Source organism: Pseudopodoces humilis, chromosome 9 (assembly GCF_049639895.1).
Source record: "Pseudopodoces humilis isolate 2021_Gansu_Grassland_sample_001 chromosome 9, ASM4963989v1, whole genome shotgun sequence".
NCBI lineage: Eukaryota > Metazoa > Chordata > Aves > Passeriformes > Paridae > Pseudopodoces > Pseudopodoces humilis.
The window spans coordinates 23,212,698-23,236,305 of record NC_142208.1 but is presented as its reverse complement, the minus strand read 5'-3'; the positions used below and the strand labels follow the sequence as shown (position 1 = coordinate 23,236,305).

The window sequence follows — 23,608 nt, the reverse complement described above, 5'->3', positions numbered from 1 at the left end:
AGACAAAGTTGAGCAGTTCAGATGCAAAGAAGACTTTGGAAGCCTTCATCAAAGCCCCCCAATAATGCCCAAATTGGGGAGGTGCAATCACAGTGCAAAAGAACTGTCTAATAACCATGAGGTCATACTATGTAAATTAGTTCCTGTGTGTATGTGATGATGTTGTGGTGACATAGTGACACTGAGCAATACTTACTGTATAAATGTACCACAGCACTTGACAAGGGTCAGTGAGTTAGGTGGAGATACCCCCTCACCACCAGTGCTGGAATAAACAAACACCTGCTCTATAGACATTGGTCTGTGGGGGTTTATTTCCAGCCTGTCTTGGGCATCAAGGACATGAAATCTACAGCAAAACTAGACACTTTTACAACCAGTTTCTAAGAGCACTTGCAGTCCTATGTAGATGAAGCTGTAATAAATATTGTACAAAGAAAGTTAAACTGTATCTGGAGAATTTTAATAAATAAAAAGTTTTTTAAAACACTCCCCAGATCCGTTGGCTCTTGCTAACTCTTGTTAGTACTAGAAATATGTTTTTGACATGTATTTTGAATGTTGGTTTATATTCCAAGCCTGTAAAGGCTGACTTTGCGATTTCCCCGCCACCCTACATGTAGGGGAGAGAAATCAAGAGAACATCATATTCCTGCATATAAAATCACTGATAAAAGCCTACAATTCATAAGCATGAGAGGGAAGAATGCTGTGAACTGTGAATAAGAGTGTATAATTTCAATCTTTAGTACTTTTACACTCTGGGATGAGTGTTGAAAATGAATTTTTGTGGAAGGAATGTAGCAAAATGAAAGCAACAAAGAAGTGAGAGCCAAGTCTGGATTGATTCGGTTCTTCTCTAAAAGGCTTCTGTTGCATGCAAAATCCTTCTTCCTGAAGTATGTGTGGCATAATTCAGCAGTCTGGCAGAAAAATTTAACCCCATCTGAAACTGTTATAAAGGAATTTTAACATGAATTTAAAATAAGGGAGAAATTATTAATGTCCTGAAGAATAGGGAGGAATATTGTTTTGTTCAATGTGAGGAGCGGATGTTCAAGGGTAAGTCAGTAGGAAGAGGCAAACCAAAGCACAGACATATAATAAGATTCAGAATAAGCCCTGACACCAGTCTTACATAGGTGATCTGGTTGAATATTTGAAAGTATACCCATATTACGTGTATTGTAAGGTTAATTGGATGTTTTCAGCCATGCTTTTTTGGGGAATGTGAGCTTTCTGTTCCTTAAAAAGATGTAGATAGCTTTGAACTACATAAAGTCTTTGAGTACAAGATGTACACTATAAAATCATGCATAGAATGTGCTAGCTATAAAAATGTGTATACCTGTGAAGGTGCTGATCAATTTGTGCTATTTAGGAAAGAAAATTCTGAAACAGTCCCGGCTGTGAGGAAATACAAATAATAAAATTCAGCTAGAGGTCCTTGAGGCTTCTTAAGCTCTAACCTTGTTATGAGGAATGGGGAAGTTGAACTGCCTAATGCAGATGTCTGTGAGTTACAAAAATAACCAGATGTCCTGATTAGCAGAAGCAAATGTTCTTCCCTTAATTCACATGAAATTATATTCAAAGGCTCTCCGGATGTAATGTGTGTGTAAATAAGGCACCAACAAACATTGGAATAGAAAGGGCCATTGGCCAACTAGCTTGCAAGGCTTGAAAGCTTGAATATTAAAAACAAATTTGCCACTGCTGACTCTCTTAAATTCACAGAACAGAACTGTTAAGCAGGGTTGCTTCCTGGAAAACATGGAAAGCCTGTTTTCATTAGCCATATTCTCTTTCTCTCTCTCTCTCTCTCTCTCTCTCTTTCTCTTTCTCTTTCTCTTTCTCTCTCTCTCCCTCTCCCTCCCTCCCTCCCTCCCCCTCCCTCTTGAAAAATGTAGATGAAGTGAAGGTAGCTTTTTAAAATTCCCCTAAATGACTTGCTCCCAGCATCTGTATTTGTGGGGGGAGGGGGAGGGGTGGTGATGGTAGTGGGTTTGGGTTTTTTTTAGCTAAACTAGATTTTTAAATTAGATTAGATTTAAATAAATTAGATTTTTAAACTAAATTTTTGCTGTTCAAAATGCATCTGTTCATCAGATCATTGATATTTGTGCTGGTTTTTGGTATTTTTATGTTGAACTGAATTTACTGTTCTTCCTGACTTCCCACACCATTAAATTACCTCTCATGGCCAACCAGTAATTACTAAGTTAAATAATGTCATAAGAAGCTTCTCTTTATGTTGTGAAATTCTGTTACCAAGTCTTGTAGCTTTGAAAATTTATATTTTTCCAATTATTTATTTGAATGAAAAATAAAGGAAACCATGAAGGATCCATTCTACAGATGTGAAAACCAGAATCTTGTCCTGGTTGTTGAAATTTTTGTTATCATCAGCATTGTTAACATGGAGGCAGACCAAATTAGGGCTTGTGTGAACATGCATGTATGTGTCTGGTCAGTGGTGTAGTGTTGTACTTCCCATTTTCACTGCTGCCAGAGCTTCAGTTTTAAGAATTTAAGTTATAATGGGCACCTGAGCTGCTTGTGCATGAATTTCAACTTGTAAATGTTCCAGGTGTGGTGAAGTCTCCATCATGGGACATTTATAAATGTATTGGATGAAAAAAAAGGGGCATGATTCTGGGCAGCTAACAAGATAATAGATATAATAAACAGAATAGACATATGCGTGCCAGTCTGTAAAGCAGGCACTGAACTAGAAGGCCTTTTTAGTTTATTCCCTTTCTTTTTCCATTATCAGTGCAAGGCAGGCTGCAGATTCACTGCCCTCTCCTTCCATCATTCTTATGCTCAGCCAAAACCCCTTGCAAAAGTACCACTTAACTTTAAACATGTAAGAGCTGGGAAACTTGTCTGTGCCTTCATTCCAGGCTGAAGTCACCCCCTTGTGCCTACACATTGCAATTTATGGTGTTCTCTAAAAGGATCTAATCTTGGTGAATGTTCAGAGCAGCAAATGCCGAGGAGGAATGGGGCCTGATACTTATCTCTGCATTTTCATTGCTGTGGATCTCCCTGTGTGTTACAGCTGTCATTTTTGTTTTATCTACTGAACAGCAGAGAATTGCCTTCAAACTTGCAGCTTTCATACTTGTTCTTCTCAAAGAACATTACCAATCCTAAGGACTGGTTTTATGTATTGTAGTGACTAGCCAGATAAGTGTGAATTTGAATGTTTAGGGCCTCATGATAGGAGAAAAAGGAGAAGCTATCCTTACATGTTTTTAGTGTATCTTAGACACTTTTTTTTTTTTAACAGTAATACTGCTTCAGGCTGACACTGGCTATGCCAGGATTCATCCTAGCACTGTTTGAAATGGCTGAGATATTTATAAACTGACAGACAGCATTTATAAAATGAGGATGCTGACAGTCCCTTAACGATAACAATGGGCTTGAACTCATCTATCACTTACAGAGGTTATTGGAAAGGGAACATAAGGCTTCTATGTGCCTCTGGTCTTAGACTGGCACTTATTTCCACACATATCTCTCTCTTTTCGGTCCTCTCTGGCTGACATCGGCATTAGGCAATTACAGCTAATTCCTCCATACCTTAACCTGGTAATGCTTTGTCCTGTTTTCTGCAAGACAACTAACTTTACAGCATCTTGGAGCAACACCCTCTTTCTCCCAGATTCCCCCCTCCTGAACAAGAGGAACATCCTGACTTCTGGCAGGCTGCTGGCTTGAATTGGGAGAGAAGAACAGTGTGCCCTGATTGACAGACTTAACCCGGGGCTGGGCAGGGGTTAAACAGGCCTTCTGCCTCCTTTTACTTTCATACAGCACCAGTCTGCAGACAGAATGCTGATGTACCTCTTTATTCAGTGGCTCCCTCTTGACTGAGAGAGTACCCTTCTGTCCTTGGTGAGGAGGACCAAGTGCAGCGCAGGGACACTTCCAGGAACATGAAAAAGGATGTCAGTTATTTTCAATTTCTGATAAAATGTTGTGTTCATTCAATGCACTTAGGAGCTTGAGGGTCAGGTCATAGCAACAGTTTGCACTGGAAAAGGAAAAATGCACTATTTCATCGGTGTGTGCTAAAGCATCTATTTTAATGCGGCAGCAGAAATACTGAGACAGTTATGTCTGGCATCCAGTTTGCCCTTGGAACATTTACTCTACTCTGTTTGCACACTGTGTTCCCACCGTATTATTTGCTTAGAGACCTAAAATACCCAAGTAGATTTCCTACATGCAGTTGGATCTGCTGATACCACTAAAAGCACACCCTGCCCAGGCTTCTGTTCTCACTGATGTATACGCACGCAATGGCTGGAGCGAGACTTGATTGGCTTGAGGGGGTCTATCTATCAGGGAACTCGATTAAAATACAGACTGCACATGACATCAAATTTGTAATCATTTTTCCACAGCAAGCAAGCAAGCATTTTCTGTATTGGATGCAGGTGTTTAAAGCAATAGTGTTTTAAGGGCCAGTGCAGCACAAATTTTGGCCTTTGGGATAAAGACAAGTGTTTTGCCTGCATAAACAATATATTATTTTTTTCCCCTCCCCGAGGTCCACACACACCTAGTTTCCCTCAAGCTCATCATCTCTGTCAGGTTAATCAATAGGCACCGTATGGCAGAGGGTCAGTAATCAGTGTCATCGTGCCTTTAAATCGTGTTGAAAATTTGCTTAAAGCCTGGGCCAATTAACATCGAGATGATGAATGGATGGGTAGATGGGAAGAGCCTGGCGCTCAGGGGCTTTGTGAGAAGGAGATGCTCAGCTGTTGAGCAGCAGACACCAGCGAATAAAATCAGCCATTCATGTGAGCTCAGTCCACCCACTCTTAATGATAATGTCAATCTAGCAAAATATATACACATTGGAGTTGTCATGAGTTCATAAATCAAAGGAGTTTGTCAAAGGCATTCAGATTAACGAGGCAGCAGCAATAACAAGTCAAATTTGCATAGAGAATTGCCCGAATCTCAGTAAATTATGATCCTGTTTTTCATTTGATTATTTGCTAATGTCTCAAGAGGGAGAATGATTATATTAGCATGCAAAATCTACTCCAGAAGTAGAAATCTGAGGTATAGCAGACCAGCACACGATGACAATTAATCAGTTTCTGCATACTAGCATAAACACGCAAGGCCCAGAAATGAACTCCTTTTTTATTATTATTTCTCCTTGCTACTGATCCAAATGGTTCAGCTTGACAGAGACTTTATATTGCTTTAACAGTGTTCTGAATTGTGCCTGCAGGCAAGACATAGTTATGCAGCTATAACCAACCTATCCATCTGCCAACCAGATTGGAATTCTCCTATCCAAGGCTTCCATTAACCCCCACTGACAGCTCCAAACAGGATTAAGAATTTGAAAGCATAAAAAATAGTTGTGCTCCTCACATAGACACACTCTTCTCCCCCACCCCCACCTCCACGCACTTGGAAAAACGGCTGTGTCTGTACTCTTTTATAATTAGTGCAGGGCAGAACAGCATCAAAGAGAGCCTCCCCCAGTTGGCAGGGGTTTGATTTCCACCATGAGCGAGGCGGTACTAAAGGTAGCTCTGCCCAATTGGTAGTCCCTGGGAGTGCATTTCTCCATGTATTATATCTCATTCCCAGCAGTGTTTTGCTGGGGTTGTGTACACAAAATACTGCATGTCATCTCCTGTCAAATGCTTCAGTCTGGGGATTTTGTATGCATTGTAGCATGTTGTGTTTAGTGGTGGAGGAGGCTTCATGGGGAGAGTTAAATAGTAATAATTTTGTAGTGGTCTTTAAGACAACCTGCCATGGAGTTATATTCTGTTAATTACAGGCTGAAGTTTTAAATGCAAATCAGACTTAAAAGGATTTCATTATAGGCAGTAGCCATTTTAGAAGAAATGAGCTATGGAAGGCAGAGCCCCTTTGCAGGAATCTCCTGTTAGAGAGAAATTTTTAAGGCAACAAGAACTATGAGCTTGGGTTTCCTGACTTCTCAGTACTTCCCCTGTCATTGTGTGACCTTGGGCAAATAAAAAAAGTAAATAAAAAAATTCACTTGTCTGTAGAAAGAGGGGCTGCTTTGGAGACTTTAGCCTGTAATCTTCCCTGTATTTGTTCAAAAAAAGAGACCCTTGCATGCAAGCACAAACACTTTTAGCCAGCCCAGCTTTAGTCAAGAAGGCTTGCCTGTGGGAAGTAAAAATTTTCTTTGGTGGAAGGGAGTTTGTGCTGCTTTTCAGCTTTCCATGTGTGCTAGTTTTCTTTGCTTCTTTCTCCCTAACAAATTCCATCGTTTCCCTACTATGTATGAAGTACAGTTGCTGCAGATCTTTTATATTCCCAGTGAGTACACCCAACTTACCGTCTGGATACCAAATGCTTCTTTCCAGGTCTGTGCCCAGGATGTGCATTTCTGTAACCACGAGAGGGTGCTCAGAGCAGTTCCTCCCTTTGTCTGCCTCTCCTGTGGCCGAGAGCATCGCTGGAGTCCTGCTGAGACAAACCTTATTCTGACCTCACACGTGTTTATCCCTCCTCCCACCTTGTTCAGCAAGGAGAAATATATAGATGTACCGTTTCAGTCGATTACGTTATGCTCTTCCCTTGGCCATGTCTGTGTTGCCCTGTCAAGTGAAATTCACTTCCATGCAGCTACAGTTAGTCCTGAAATACGCGGGGTCCTGTACCTGCACCTGGATTGATAGGTTTCCTTTTCCTGAGAAATGAGCGGGAGTTATAAACATCTGTGCTTTTTCTTAAGTGTAATGCTTTCCAGTCATTCTGTCTTCACCAAGCGTAACTTACTTGCCGACAAAAGTGCATGAGCAGCGCTCCTCTTTAATAGTCTGCTATCGGAGCTGCTGTGTTGGTGCTGTAGAATGGTGAGACGCCAAGCTGTGAACCACCATATGCACTTGGCAGTCTTTGTCTGGTCTTTGTTCAGCCAACCTCTTAGCCTTGCCACCTATAAAGATAATGAATGCAAAATGGTCCTCTGCTTGCTCTTAAAATCAGATGCTCAGCTTAAAGAAAAAACAGATAACTTGATGCTTTGCAATAACTAGAAATTTCAAAATAAGGGCTAGCAGTTCACCAGCAGTTCTTGCTTTTTGATGTTTGTTTGAGGGAGGATCCTTAGTGGCTTTGAAAGATGAGAAGAATGCAAGATTTCACTGTCGAAGAGAGATTATTTGGAAGGGGAAATCATTCTGATACTTACTGTAGGAAAGGGGGGGTGAGTGTTGAAAATGAATCCTGAAGTACAAAACAACCCCTTTACCCTACAGCCACAACAAAATGTGTTTCCTGGAAGTCTGTAGTAACTCACTTCGGGTTCTTATAGTTTTCACTCTTGACCTTTATTTTTTTCCCAAAGCACAAAAATTAAAATCCTAACTTCAGTGAACCACTTACTAAACTAAATTTCATGAGCAGAAAAGAGCAGCTTTAATGTCTGACCTTCCTTTTTGTATATATGCAATGATAGCTTGTATGTTTTTATGATCACAGTTCTTTCAAAGCAGGATTTAATGTAATAACTTGGTCCTGACTGTGACCTCATACAAAAAGTTTAAAAAGCTGCCCTCTTACAGTGATTTATCAGCCCTGTTTAGGATTGATTTCCATCATAAAACCCTGGTTACAGCATCCCAAATGTCATGGTACCTTACAAGTTACGTATCTTGTTTAAAAAAAAAAAAAAATTCAAAATCACTAGTTGGTCTGGAAGTTTCGATTTACTCCTGACCAGTTTATGACATCCCAAGTGGGGTTTTACTGTTGTATTCCTCTCCCTCCACCCCTTCTCAGCCATTTCTCAGCAAGCATCCTCTGTCCCTGCCCTGTCTGCTGGCTGTCCCTTTGCCCAGAGCAGCGAGCTCGAGCTCGCGCTGCCCCGCCGGTGCCGGATCACGCAGCACTGCAGTGGGCACACGCTCTGCTCTGCTGAGGCTTCCTGCAGCTGCCGTGCTGCTGCTGGCCCTGTGCTGCCACTGCTCGCAGGGCCCTGCTCCTCCTCTGCCAACAGATGCCGCTTCTGTCTCCTGAGGTGTTGGGTTGGAAGCTGTCTGTGAGTAGCCAGGCAGAGCCATGCTCAGTGAAGGACAGGTTATTTGGGGGACAGGTACAATGCAAACTTGTGCTGTAATAGATGCAATCCTGAGCTTGTCTGCAAGAAACTGGAAAACCACCCTTTTCCTGGCAGAGCTCTCCCTAGGCAGTTTTTCTGTATCTCTTTAAAACCTGTTTAGTTGCTCACTACTGAATGTGTGGGAATGTGGCCTAAGGCTATGAATACTGTGGTGATCAAAATGATTTTAGATGTGTGTGTGGGATTCCCCCAAAGCTGGCTGTCATTTCTCCCTGAGTGCCATAGCTGAACCTGTGCAAAGGAATACTGTCTTTCAGAGTAGCTGACTTTGGCAGTGAGGTCAGGATTCTCCCCACTGTATCCAGCAGTTTTTAACCAAACATTTGCAAGAGACTATTCATGTCCTGATACAACTATGGTTTGTCTTTAAACCAAGCAATATTTGGTTTTAATCATGACATTAGCAGGACAGAAGTTTCCTGGTTGTATTTTCTCCTCATGCTGGAAAAGCCCTTGTATTTCTTGTCTACCTTCTCTCCTCTTACTGATTTTTTTTGGAGGTGGCAAGCTTGCATTTTGGAGTATCAGTCTTTCTAGAAACTGTACGTGTATGTGGAGTCAGGGAGTAGGAGAGAAAAACATAGCTACATTATCATACACTATGTAGACAATATTTGGGGTCTTTTGGGAAGGATTTCCTGATGACCTCTTTTACAAGAATTTGGCTCCACCATAATTTATCTATGATTTTGGGCAGCCAGGCAGACTGAGTGCAATGAATAATTGTTAGGCAGATTGAAAACATAGGGGCACAGAGAATAACAGTTGCACCCATTAACAATCTCTTGTTTTCAACAGGCTCCACTGTTTTAAAAGGTTGTTCTGGGGTGTTCAGGAGCACCAGTGTTGCCATTCTGATTCAACCACCATTTCAGCTTTTCAAAGTGGCTGTAACTGGTACTTTCAGAATAAATCCCTAAAGCACAGGCTTCTTCAGTAGATAGATACCTGCGCAGTGGTGCATTGTTGTGTTGAGGAGAAATTCTTTCTCTGCCATAACAAGCTGTTTGGCATAAAAGTACAACTTAGCCTCCAGTATGTGTATATGTAAAATGCTACAGCCTGTGTAGCAGAAATATTCTGTTTCTTTTCTCCTCGCAGAGTAATATTAGGGATAAGAACTGAATTAAAGCTTACTTTCTTTCACAGAATTCCTCTGAGAGAGAAGACTGTAATAATGATGAGCCCCCTAGGAAGATCATTCCTGAGAAGAATTCACTTAGACAGGTATGTGATCAGTCTCTTTAAAAATGTGATAAAACTTTTTAGCTGTTTGAATCCTTAAATGCTTTTAGAAGCTGAAGTCTGGCTTATGCTCATGGAAATACTTTCTTTTCTTCTTTGAAGTCTGAGCAAGTTACATTGTACCCAGGAAAATCAGACACAGAGATTTAGCTTTCAGGGGAGTTTGATGACTCTGAAGAAATGTATGCTTCAGTATAGTTCAGTCAACTGTGACTCTAGCTTTACCTTTCTCCAGTTGGTGTTCGTCAAGACCTCTTCAGCCTTTTCTTCTGTAATTGTTCCTGTCTTGTTTGTAGTATATTTTGCCTTGCCTCAGATCAAGACTCTCAAAAGGTTCTACAACAATTAAACTTCTTATTGCCCTTGAAGGTATATTTTCTTGGAGATTATATCCAGGTTAATAACTTGAAAAATGACCTGTTCTTACTTCTTTTGCATTCATATACATTACTTATGGGTAAAAAGGAGAAAGGATGGTCTAATAAAATAATACTTCTTTGTCCTTTGTATATAGTAAAGCGAATTTCTTACCAATTCAAAATAACTCCTTATTTAATCCCTGTGGCCAACAAAGGGAGTCTGGCACGTGCTTTCTGAGATATTCAAGTTGGATTTAGTGATTTCTGATCCAGTTTCACCTTGGTCTTTCTCCCCACTGCAACCTTCAGGCAGCAGAAGCAAAATTATGTCCATGCCTTAGCTGCCTGAGGTTGCTGCCTGGAGTATCAGAGTGAAACCATTGGTATTCACTTAAGTGAATACCCCAGGCCACACATTGCAGCAGCTGAGGAATGGTTACGTTTCCTTCTGTATCTCAGCCACAGGAGCATAAGTCTCAGGCAGAGGAATAAGATGGCACCGTCCTGCCCCACATCAGCTATTTCCTGGAGAAGTAGTGGGTCAGAACCATAGTAAAGGAAAAAGTATCTTGTTGATACAGTGCACTTGTGCTCAGAGTTGTTGGTTTTGGGATTTATTTTTTTTTTTAATAATGGATTGTTTTAGGAGTGTTAAATTTTGTGGGAGGAGGTGTCATATGGAGGACTACATACATGTGACTAAGACAGGTCCATCTAACAGATGTAGTCCATATAAGTCTTTTAGACAAAAGGCAATATGCTGGCCTAATGGCTGAGGTCCCATTTATAGCTGAAAAGGATTACCTTGAAGAACTGATTAAATATGTTAGATGAAACTTAAACTGTTTCTGGTATTCAGCAAACAAGAGTTGGAGGAAGAGGACAAACCTACTAGGTCCCTACTGTGTATCCCCAGGATAGGAAACAAGGTCCCCAGCATGCCAGAAAATCTGGGGATTTTTATCTTACTTATATTATACATGGCAAGTCTTCAGGTTCTGCAAGAAGAGGTGTATGACTCTTCTCCAAAAGAAGATTTATAGTAAGAGGCGTTAATTAAAAAGGATAGTGAGTTACATATTTTGTGTGTCTTTTCATCACACTGAGTCCTTTCTCATGATTACTGATTGAGAAAGTAGATACCTACAAACTATATTATGCAGATGAGGAAGGTACAGTTTCTTGAACTGGGTTTCCATTTTGTTGTACTTCAATCTGTAAAAGTATTCTTAGTGTCACAAGAAAGCTGTCTTTTCCCTCAGACTCACAATTCATCATAATCAAGGAATACAATATAAACCAGGAGTACAACTAGAAGACCACGTGTAGTGTTCCAAGATTTCATATTGGAAAGAATTCAATGGACATAGTTTACACTGAAGATGGTTAGCTGTGTTGCACAGTATTGTTGAGACATTGTATCAGTCTCCATCTTTGTGTCTAGTCCTTACAGTGACAGATGCAGGACAAAATCCTTGGGTCTTCTATTGCTATTTGGAGCCTTTGTGTTGAGAACGGTCTTTGTAAATAAATTCAAGATGTAGTCTTAATCTTAAAGCAGGTGCCCTGTTGTCTAGATTGTAGGAGGTGGTTGTCCATGATTTTTTGCCTGTTATGGAGGGAATTCTTGTTCTTTACATAGACGTAAAGCTGTCTGAGCATTTTGAAAGCTAAGATTGCTCCTTGTCTCTATTAGCCATAATGGACAGGAGCAGTGGGGAGTTTTCTGGCTCTTGTTCCAGAAGTCAGACACATATTTAGCCATGTGCCTAAATACTCACAGTCAATGCGTAATACTTACTGGAAAGATCTGGATCTCCTATAGAGGCAGAGTGACTGCTATGTCTTACATCTATCCATACTTTGTAGAACCAAAAGAATGTGACCCGCAAATGCTGTCAAAGCAGTAATGCTCAAAAAATGGCTTCCATTTTAGTGGAAAGATGCTAACCTGGTAGATATTGTGTGAACAGTTTCGTATTTTCTGTTTCTCCTGTAAGAATCCTTCAATATTTCATTATTGGGGAACATGGACCGACATGAACAGAGAAATTGAATATATGTGGGTAGAAGAGCAGTCTGTTTATTTAAATGGTCTTTCCAGTGAACGTATCCTCATATTTAGTACTGTTTGATTGGTCTTAGAAAATTAATGAGATGCATCAGACCACTTCAGGGTAAGTACTATGTTTTGACCTGTTCAGCTGCTAACAAGTTTAAGTAAAGGCGCATTTCATTTTCTTGCCTTGTTTGCAGTGCTGTTATGCAGCCTTACCCATAATGTTTACCCAGGTGGGTGTGTGGATCAGACATACCAGAAGGTAGAGGCATTGAGGAGGTGTAATACTTACACATCTGAAATTGTGTGCAGGGGCTGAAGACACCCATTGGTCAGTGCTGTGGAACTCGTAGTAAGAGAAATATAATTTTGCTGTTGATTAAAATGGTTTATGGAGAAGGGTGTCTTCAGAAGTCTCAACAAGTGGGGCTGTCCTTGAATTGCTGGAAGTAGAAGGCACAGCCACTGTTGGGTGCATGTGGGAGCAGCAAGGCAGAAGAGACACGGAGATTAGCACTGGGAAACAGAAAAGGCAATGAACTTGATGCTGTTAGCTGGAAGAGTGAAAAGATCTAAGCTGTGACAGACTCTGGAATATGGATGCAGACATTCAGTTTTTGTTGAGTGCTTGATCTGACAAAATTAAATTTTGAAGGGATAAACTGAAAATCATAGTATGAAAACAGATCAGAAAAAAACAATGACAAGTGGCAAAAGTTTTTGGCAACTTTATTTAAGCTAACAAACGAATTTTCACACTGCAAAGTTATAAATTAATTTTAATAGGCTGATCCAGATGGTCCATTTGGAAAATGGATAGCTTGATCTGTTGAAAATTAAACTAAATTTATCTCTCTCATACTTCAAACTGAAGTAAGCGTGAGAAGAGTGCCCATTAAGTCCAGCTCATACAGATGGACCGGCAGGTCACACATGGGACTAATCTGATTCATTTTAAAAATAAATGCATGAGTTATTGAATCAGGTTCCTGTTTCAAACCCTGCATGTGAGCGTGTGTGTGTGTGCTGCCCTTTCAAAGGGACTCGCAAATGCTTCAGTGCATTTTTAACCTGTGTGTTTCCATTTTAATTCAACTTCCTTGCCAAAAAACATAATTAGTTTTCAGTGCCTATCATTTAGTGTTAGACCCAAACACTAGATTGATTAGGTCAGCCATTTGTTATTTTAAGGGCTATGTCTCCATCCTTCATTTATGAAGAACATGAGCTCAATAGTCTTGGGGAGAGAGCCAGCCTTTAGAAACTGGGAAGGGGAAACTCTCTGGGGGCCCCTCCAGCCTTTTAGCTTCTGGGTGTTTTTAACAGAGCCATGAATGCAGATTTGTAAATTTATTGCAGTGCCATCTGGTTTTTTTGCAGGAACCGTATTATTGTTGGCTCGTATCTGTCTATTGTGGTGGTCACTCCCCGGGAGCTTGCCCTCATAGTCCTAAGGAAAGTGATGAATAGTGGGGGTCAACATGAATAGGTCACAGGGCAGCTGTCCGGGGCTGCCCTGAACTTGATTACCCCACTGGTTTTTAAAGAAGACGGGCACAATACTGGTTGTTTAAAACCCTCCCTCCCTTCTCTTCAGTGCAGCAATAATGAAGTGCCTTTTGCTGCTGTGGTTCATCTGTGGGCGAAGGTGCCTTGTGGGGAAAAGCTGGCAGCAGCAAGGCTGCCACAGTGTACCTCCTGCAAACCTTACGTTGGACTCTGCTGTCTTTCTGCAAGCTTCCAGATGGAAGTCCAGGGGAAAAAAATCCCTGTCTGTTACCCCATTCAGACAAGCCCCTTAGCATTTTCAAGAGTTCTTCCTCTTACAGTTTTGGCACGGAGTATTACCTCAATTCACTCCTACAGATTTGAGATAATTTTCTAAAATTACATGTAGCACCTAAAACATGCTCTGGGCACTATTTCAAAGTTAAAATAGGCACAATCTGATTTTAAGAGTTTAAAGCCAGTACTCAAGAAAGCCGTGAGAAGCAGAAAGTGGCTGAAGAAGGTAGAGCAAAGGAAAAACAAGAAGTAGCAATTGTTAGTGGTTTACTTTTGGCTGGCAGCCTCATCCTGCTGCTTAGGGCTCTTCTCCAGGTGTACTGCTCCTCTGCAAAAGTGTTTCTGTCATGCAGAATTGAAGCCCTCGTTTCGACTGATGAAGAAAGTTGCATGGTTTGGAGGAAGAGGGACCTTCAGTTCCCTCCATCTCTTTGGGGAAGATGCTGCACTTTAGATTTGCCTTCTGTTGGAGAGCTGGCTGAAGCAGGGCAGTCCTAGTCTATGAAGTTGTCCCGATTACCACAACACTTGGTAGTAAGCAGTTGCTGATTGAAAAGCCCCCGGTAATTGCTAGAAGTACACCCTTAGTCTTACTTGCAAGATTATTCTTTCTTTTTAAGTTTTTTTTCTCATTATTCTCAAACAAAAAAAATAATTTCCATTCCTTTGTGACACTTAGTGCGTGTTAAAAAGCTAGCCAATGCGGGTTGTGCTGGAGTCTAAGTTACAATGGGAATGCTGCCTTGTGGCAGAAAGGCCACTGGGCTCTTTCAGCATTAGTGCTAATAGGAATCTGTCACCCCACCGCATTGCTGCATTCCTCTGTAATTGAGTAAATTGCAAGTGTTGTCTGCTCCCCCCTGCCCTTTGTGTCCATGTCCACTTACCATCCGAAGAACGTGGGCAGTGATAAATAAAGTGCTGAACAGGGCTCCAAGCTCTTTGAAAGCAGCATGTTGCCAGCCCCCTAGTTATATTTCTTTAAGTGTTTATGTTTTTCTGTATTCTTTCTCTTGTGTGGCTGGAACCCTGGGGATCCAAAGCCATGAGAGAGGCCAAGAAGCTAACAAAAGTGGCTGTCCCCTTGTTAGCTTGTTCCTTTCTTCTTTAAAAAACAAGATGAAAACCATCTGGCTCAGGGCATTACATTTTCCTCCCCCATGCACCTCTATAGATAAAGAGTTTCACCTGCAGTGAGGGTTTACATTGATTAGGGAGGGAGCAGTAATTCAAGCCTCCATCCACTTCAGTGGTACTTTGCAGTCTTTAAAGGTGCTGACCCATTGAGTTAAACTGTCAAGGGAGGATAAAAAAGGATCTTCATCCCGGGAGGTAACAGCTGCCAGGTTTTCAACACCTTGCACGCTGCTGGAAAAATGTCACGAATTGTCAATGGAAAGAAAAATCACTTGGCTGCCATCTTCCCATAATGATATGCCTTATAAAATGAAAGATTTAAGGGTTTAAAAATCAGCAAGTAGCTGTTAGGGGAAAAAAAAAAATCCTGGGGGATTTTGAACAATGGGCCCAACAAGATGTATCCCAAAAGACTTTGAGTAATGCATCCGAGTTAGAATAACCGGGTCTGATTGGGTTGACCATGGTTATGTCTGCACAGTGGGACAAGAGGGAAGTGAAAGCAGCAGCAGAGAAGTCTAACATTATCATGCCTGTATTTAAAAAAAAAGTAGGAAAAGTAGTCTGATTCATAAGCCAGTGAACTGCGAGAAGACATACTGTATTTCTGCTCTTCTGAGGACAATTTGTTTTCATGCAGCTACCAGATGGCTAAATACCACATTTTCTTTTTTTTTTGTTTCCTTCTTTTCTTTAACAAGAGATCTAGTTTGCCTTGCTCTTTGTTTTTTGTTTGTTTTAATGCTTTTACTTAGCTGAACAACCCCATGGTGTTGGGCATTGTGGCATATTCCTTTTTGTGTTTCTCGCCCTTGTGCATTGATGGATGAGTTAAAAAAAATCTTCAGCTTTAATGTAATTTCAGGTAACAAGCATATTGGACTAAAGCTTTTTGTTTGCATTGTCTTGAGGTTTTTTGGTTTAGGGGCCTTTTTTTTCATGTTTGTTTTAGGTAAGTCATTTTAATTGTACTGGGTAATTAGAAGGTACACACAGCCAAGGGAGCTTTGTTATGGTAATTGCACAAGAAAACCCACTCCCCAACTGCCATTGCTGTGTGTTAAGACACGTCTTCCCTCTAGTGGCAATATTAAGGACACTGGCTTTCACAGTCAGCAAGGTGTAATTGCAATATGACAAACTGTGCTTTAGGGAAAATCCAGTAAATGATCGAGTTTTTTTGTTGGGCTAGTCTTTATTTTGTCTTACGACTTTCTGTGGAGACTGTCCTTCCCAAGGCTGGGCTGGGGATAACAAAAATTTCATCTTAAGAAAGTAGTCAAGGTGGATCCTGGGTAATGTCTTACAGCTCGACTTAATTCTAGTCTTCTTTTTAATTACCTGTTTATAAAAACGTTTTTAAATTTGTTAAGATTACTTAATTCTTTCAGAAGAAGCACCTCATTTGAAATAAATAAATAAATTGCATTTATTTTAAATAGTCCATGTGAAAGACCTTTAAAGGGTAATTAATGCAAGTCTCCTAAGACTCTAAATAAGATGAAAGCGATCTTTCCAAATCTGCTGGAGTGATTTGTTTATATAACTTCCCACTTCTGCTGAATTCTTCGGAGTCTAATAACTTTTTTTCTAACCGTTTGGCAATTTGTGCTTAGCTACAAAAGCCCTTGTTCAAAAAGAGCAGTTTAATAATCTTTTCCCTGAAAATTACTTGAAGGGAGGGTATGGGTTTTGTCTTTTTGCTGTGTTTTTATTAGTGTTATCTTTCTCTGATAAATCATGTAATTACTAACTATTGGGGGGGGAAATGTTATTGAACTCCTGGGTTGCAGCTTCTATTAAAAAGTGGAGCTTTGTTAAGGGACTGGGGATTCTTGGAATGAATGGCCAAAGAAATGGATTTCAGTTGGTAGAAAAGCTACACACACATGGAGTTCTGCCTGGGGTTGGAAGCTTCAGGCTGGTGCTCACTGTTCATCCAGAGCTGCACACAAGAGTAGAAATGTTCATGTGTTTGTGTCAAAGAGCAGGACCACACTTTCTTTAAAAAGAAAAATGTAACCAAAGACACTTACGGAATGAGATCAGATAGAGCTCTATCTTTAGTGAACCATAGTCTAGTGCCTCTGTGGCATTTTAAGCCTTTGGCTGAGAGTGAATACAGCTTTGTGGTTCCCCTGCTTCTGACATGATTTGGTGCTCCCATATATTTGTAGGTTTCTTTTTTTTTTTTTTCCATTTGAGCTTGTTTGGCTATAGGGCTGCTTAACACACTTCTCAAACGGCTTTTGCAAGGTTAAAGGAATGCAGCTTGGTAACAAGTTTGTGTCATTTTAAATATATACCTCCCAGTAAATAAGGAAGAGTCTTGCAATCAATCCCTTTTAGTGTGTTATATGTTTCACCTGACAACTAAACCCTCTATTGATTAACCATTACTTTGTTAGATAATCTTGTGTCATTGAAGCCACTGTAAAAATTAAACTCTTTAAAATGTTTTACCCTAGCAGCAGTGCGAAAATTGAAAACTTGTTCAGAATTACAGCCAGCTTCCACAAAGAGGGTAGTTTTCAACAAACTGGTTTATGTTTGCATGCTTTATATGCAATATAAAAACATATTAAAGCACTCCAACGCAAAGCTATCTGCCTGTAGCGTTGAACCAGGCTACCATTTCAGAATACTTTTCCTTGATGAAGAAACCTCTTATTTTGATGAAAGGTGAGGAGAAACTTGAACAGTTTTGGTGCAGATTAGATGAGATATGTAAAAGGGTCAAGCTTTAAAGGCGAATTTGAGAAATTTCCTTTTCTAAGGCTTAGTTTTGGCTTTGATTTTCCTGTTTTTCTTTCAGGTAAGTCAGTGTTCCCATGGGCATTGGAACAAATGAACAAGTGAAAGGAGGTACTCTTACCTTGCAGTGTAGCATTAGACACCATCAAATGTTTCACCTAACGTGAAGGGCTCTGCATTATTACTTGATGAAATGACATTCATTCTGCTTTCAGAATTCACTAGTCTATTCACTGGACTTATTCACAATAACTATTAGTGTACAAAGAGTATCAGATGAAACCAAATCACCATGTCCAGCAGCCATTTTGTGTCTCTCAGTAGCCAGTAACTGCTGCCTGCAAAAAAGCACTTGGAGACTACCATATAGTACTGGCTTGACAGTATATTCTCCAAGCTTCTTAAAACCTGGCCTAATGAACCAGATGCAGCTTCTTTTTAACATTGGTAGTACATTTCCATTGAGACCTATCAAGCAGAGTGACATTACTTCTTTTTCCTCTGGACTTTAAGGGAGAACTAGGTTTTCTGTGTTTTGCTTTCAACCCTTTAAAAGATATTGTAGAACATGCATGTGAATCTTCTTTGCCCTCTTTATTCATCCCACAAGGCTAATGAGGCATTCTTCTGTGAGAATGTGAAAATAAGAACTTCGTAACTTTGCAAAGACAGTAATGTATGTCAAATGAAAGAGTACTTTATGTTTTATTCTCAAATATGCATCCTGATGTGTTGAATCCATGATATATACTCTTCTTTATTTTCTCTTTTTCCCTTTTACTTCTGCTGAGAAACAAAGAGCTGCTGAAGGACTAAATGGTTGTCTGGTAATTTGGCACATACATGAATCCTTATGTAATAAAATTACTGTGTAAACATTGTCTCTTACAGTAAAATCATGTTCTTCTCTTCTTCTGTGGTTTAAAAGGTTGGGCAGGAGGAGTTCCTTGGCTTGTTCTCAAAGGGCAGAGAGGTATATTGATAGCATGAGAATGCCCAGGTCAGCCAGACCCAGTCAGCTCATCCACTGCCAACTCCAGCACTCAGTGGAAGGTGCTGTTAAATGACAGCAAACAAGTCTGGCCTCTTTTGGTACTCCACTGACCTCCTGTTCCTGCAGCAGCTACTGCTGTTGCACTAGGGATGTCTGGAGGATATCTGTGCTGAGTATCTATGGAGCTGCTGTCCATGAATTTGTTTTGTTCTTTTTTCTACTTCTGATGAAGTTTCTCTGCATGATGTCCTGGGGCAGGAAGCACTAGAAGTTCAGTGCCAGCTATCTGAAGAAGTATTTCACTTTATCTTCTTTAAATTTATGCTATACTAGTTCTGTCAAATGTCAGTAGTCCTGGTATTGTGGGATTTGATTAACAAGTTATGGTGGACGTTCAGTCAATCCTGTTCTCACTGAGATGTAATGTGTGGGTGAAAGTAAACAAAATTAAGCAATACACTGGAATATAATTATTTGTAGTTGTGTTCTGACATGCATGTAACTTTTGAATAGTGCATAGTGAGCTTCTTTCATTCTCAGAAAATGCTGACATCTTTGGGTTTAGCATTTAGCATTTCACATTTTGTATTTGTATTGTCTACTTTTTCCCATTTGTAAATGTAGAGAAAGCCTGTTGTAAGCCTAGCTTTTAAAAAGCTGGCATGCAACCAAGGTTTGTGCATACCTGTCTTGGGAGGAAAAAGACTGACAAGATTTGAGTTCATGGTTCGGTTCACAGAGCCACAGACTTCCTTGTTGCTTTCGGTAAATGTTTTTGTGGCTGAGCTTTTGATCTGCAAAGTGGAGTTAGTAGTAGCTTTTCTCACGTCAGGGCTCCTCATAAAACTTACATATGTATGTACAGTATATAGCAGACAAGTTGTACAGAAATACTGCATATGGAATTCTAAGAATTAAATTGCAAGTGAAAAAAATACAGATTTACAATAAATGGGTTAAATTACACAAATGTAAAAACTGAACAAAGAATCTCACCATCTCTTCATGGTTTTTCACCTTCATAATCTAGTTGAGTTTAATACCATGCCTGTAAAATGAAGTTTGCATGGTATTGTCTGAATGTCAGTGCTAAGCAGATGGTATCAACTTTTTGTCTTATCGGTTAGGATGCTATATCTAAGCCCAAATTTATAGGAGTTTATACCATTCTGATCTTTCTTCTGAGGGGAAAGTTTTATGCATACCAGTGTGATGGTGGCAAATATTTGCAAGAGGCAGTCAGACTTCTGATTGCTTGTGGCCTAATCCAGTTTGAATCTGAGCCTCTCCTGCTGAAAGATGCACTTTGTTCATCTGTGCAACACCTTGAAAGAATTTGTGTGTTTGATTTTTTCAGTTTCTCTTTCTGGGTCTAGAGTCAGAAATTGCTTGTCAAAGCAGATATCAATGTTGTGACATGTAAGAATATTCTGGAGCCAGAATATTCTGCATTCCTGTCTGTCGCTGGTTGTTTTCTGGTTAGAGACCTCACTGAGAAATGAAATATGAACCGCTAAAGCAGTGGAGAAATTAGGGCTTTTGTGCTCTCTTTTGTTTCTGTGTCATGGTGAACTTTAAAGGGACTCTGTAAACAGGTAAGGTGGAAAGGACTGTGATTTCCTTAATTTCTCCAAGGATGGTTGTACTGTGCTGGTCCAGTACAGATCCATCTAAGCCAGTATACTGATTCCCCCGTGCAGTAAGGAATGATTCATGAGGATTGTTAGAACTTAGGTGAATGTTATAAACTGATTGGGAACACTCAGTTCCCTTCAGTTGGAGCTTACCTCATCTGGGGGCTGTTGGGAACACTGGCTTTGTGGACACATCTCCGATTGCTCAGCATAAACCCCTTTTAATCTCTTTGCATTCTTGCCTCTGACATCCTTTGCCATGTGCTCCTCTGCCAGTTTTTGTGTTGCTGCTGACAACATTTTGCACAGAATCAGGCCTCTGGCAGAGGGGCAAGAGAGGGAAATAGCTTTTTGGTCCTTGGCACTGAGGGAATCTGGCTCTGCTGATGGAGCTTTGGGGCAGAAGGAGAAGTTTAGGTGCCCTTATCATACCAGTGTTGTCCACAGGTTTTGTAACCTGTACCAGATTTGGGGTTGAAGTCATTTCAAGTCAAGCAAATGGAAATCATAGCAAGCCCTGAAAAAAACATCTCCAGAGATTGCCAGTGAGTATTACAGGGAGAGAACTGACAGGCAGCTCACTACAAGTGTTTGTGCATCCTCCCATTAAGGCAATCTTAAAAATATCATGAATATTAGTATGCTTTGCTTAGTGCTCTTGAAAATGTCTTTGTAACAAGTTTAATTTAATTCTCTTTCAGCATATTTTTGGGTTTTCCCCAAGCAATTATTTGAGGTGGCAACATCTTCTTTGTGGTCTGCTTTCTACTCTTGAAAGAAACCAAGTTGGTGCTTGCTTTTGAGCTGCCACTTCTGCATGGGAGCATTTTTGTGTAAATGGTGGCAGGTGTATTAATCCCATACTGAAGCTCTTAGATGAAAAGGCTCTGGGGGTGAGGAGGAGAGCCTCTATAAAAAGCTCCTGAGTTTTTCAGACATATTAGTTTAAACAGACAAGTCAACCAAATTATAATTTTAAGCCCACTTTGTAAGTATTGTTCATACACTTCCCTCAAAAGGGAGAGAGACTGTGAGTGATGTGTTCTGCAAGGGCCCTGACTGGGGCTCACTTGTGCAGGACAGCATTAAAGAAAAAAGACATTCTACTTCAAAAAAATTAAAAAAGCTTTACATGACTGAGAAGAATAAATACAACAATGAAATGTGGTCTGTATTTGCTCCCTTCTGATTATAGCCTTCACTGTGTCCCATGTATTTTACATTTTATATTCTGATAAAGTCGGATGTTTATTCACATTTGACATACTTTCTGATAACTAGTGTGTAGAAATCACCTTGCTTTAGTTGTTCCATTATGCAGCATTTTGTGAAAGAACAAAAACTGAGATGAGAATTTTTTTTCCATTTTCAAAGGAATAGAGAAGAAAAATCTTTTTCTTTGTATTTCCCTACTGTAAAATTGTACATAGCTTCTCAGAGGACATGCATGCCCTGAACATAGACTTTTGCTATAAACTAGTTTATTTTGGTTTGAAACATTTACATCTAAGAAAAAGGAAATGTAGTAGAGTAGTAGAGTTAGTGTAGGTTCCTGTGCCAAAAATGTGGTGCCTGAAAGAAAATTGTTTTCTTCTATTCATAACCATTTTAATCTTTCTGCAGACCTACAACAGCTGTGCCAGACTGTGCTTAAACCAGGAAACAGTATGTCTAGGAAGCACTGCTATGAAGACTGAAAACTGTGTGGCCAAAGTAAGTAAGAGAACGGCTTTGGTTTTGAGGGGTTTTTAGCAAATTGTTCATTATTAGTCAACGAAAAGTTCTTGTTAAATATTACAGTTAGGAAAAAAATATTTGAACAAAGGGCAAGTATTTTGAGTAGGCTTTTCTGTCCTTCAGTGTGGAGATTTTAGACTTGCTGTTTTTCTCTGCTGGAAATGATTACTTGAGTCCTGCCTGAGCTATGTAGGATTGAAGGCTTCATTCTGCTATTCAAGTAATAGGCTTTTCCAGTGGGATGACCTACGCCGGCCATGTAATTAGCTGTGGCAGCTTCAAATGATAAATGCCCAGATACATATTAGAAATACTACATGAGAGCTCTTTGTATCATGGTTCCCTTTCTTAGCTACCAGAAGGGAGGTGCAAAAAGACTTTTCAATTAAAATAGAGTGAACACTGTATGTAAAGAAAAGGGACAAGGGAGATATTAGAGGCAGAATGGTAAGAAAATGAATTTATTAGCCTGTCACGGAAAAGTAATTTTTTGACAATTGAGGTAGATGTGATTGGAAAAGATGAGGTGCCATTAGCCACCCTCTTTTCTTAGAATTCAGCATAACTAGAGTAAAAAAATGTACGGCTTGGTCTGTTTGTGAATGGAGAACATTTGAACCATGATGATGCGTGGAAAGGCTGCGTGGAGGATGCGTTTAGCCTTGTGTAAGCATTGTATTTCCACTGAAAGGAAGTTTAGAATGGGCATGCAGGAGAGATCAGTGCATACAGCCATCTGTTACTGAAACCAGCTGTCATTTTGCTGCTCTTCTGTCACCACAAACCCAACCACTCAAAAGCCTGTTTTCTCTTTCAGTTATTATTCCTTGATCTTCTTGAAATCCATTTCTTTCATTCTTTGATTGGTTGTTAAAGGTGCCTTGTCCCTTCAGGGGCCACTTTTGTATTGACCTTCAAGATAATTTCCCAGCTAAATCTTTGCTGGGGTTTTGCTGGTGAAATTTGGATGTCCCATTACTTTGGACTCTTGTCAGGGAATTGGCTACCATAGAAGTTTTTAATGGTGTTTGCAGGTGGCTTAGCATTCTTAAACTGTGCTTGACACGCCAGTTACCTCCCGCTGGAGAAGCACTTTTGAGAGAAGTTACCAGTTCTGGTACAAGGTCCTGGTACAAAGTCTAATACCAGCACTTCCGTTCTTAACATGACTGGTCTTGCACACTGCTTCCTACGGTGCTTTCTGATACAGACTAGGTGAAACTTTTAATCAGGACAACTCTGGCTGAGTTGTCTCATTTTAGAGCATTGTTCCAATGCCATAAAGCAGCTCACAGCAAGCTCATAGGAGCAAACCCATTCAACCCCATCTGTTCTACAGTGTCCTGTTTGACTTGATTGCCTCACTAAGGGGCAAGGGTGTGCAAGAAGTACAGCTAATTTAAGTGGTGCCTCTTTTGAATAAAATCACATCCTTTAACAACTTTGTGTCCTAATTAATAAGCTCTCCAAAAGTTATGTTTTCAGCAGGTTTGTGGTGAGAGCTGTGAATAGGGCTCAAGGCAGGAACAGCAAGACTTGTTTCATGCTGTTGAGGATGAATTTGAGACACCATCCTGGACATAAAAAAGTGTATGTTTTTGAAGTATCGTGTCTCTATATGCTGTAGGGAAATACATGTATATATATACTCTTGGACAGTCTGCCGTCATATGTATGTATGGCAAACCATATATAAACACATATATATGCATGCATACATCCACATAAATGTATATATATACATATATATGTGTATAT

At 40.1% G+C, this 23,608-nt stretch overlaps 1 protein-coding gene across 6 annotated transcripts in view; it reads left to right on the top strand.

The window, feature by feature from the left end:
- BTRC (beta-transducin repeat containing E3 ubiquitin protein ligase) overlaps positions 1 to 23,608 on the top strand; it is a 115,883-nt gene that overhangs the window by 39,704 nt on the left and 52,571 nt on the right. For 5 of the 6 annotated variants that reach the window (XM_014250527.2, XM_014250523.2, XM_088059867.1 and 2 more), the window contains 2 exons: positions 9,296 to 9,373; positions 21,737 to 21,826. In XM_014250527.2, coding sequence (XP_014106002.2) covers positions 9,296 to 9,373; positions 21,737 to 21,826 — 168 coding nt within the window. The remainder of the gene's footprint in view (positions 1 to 9,295; positions 9,374 to 21,736; positions 21,827 to 23,608) is intronic. The other variant, XM_088059865.1, reaches the window with a different exon arrangement.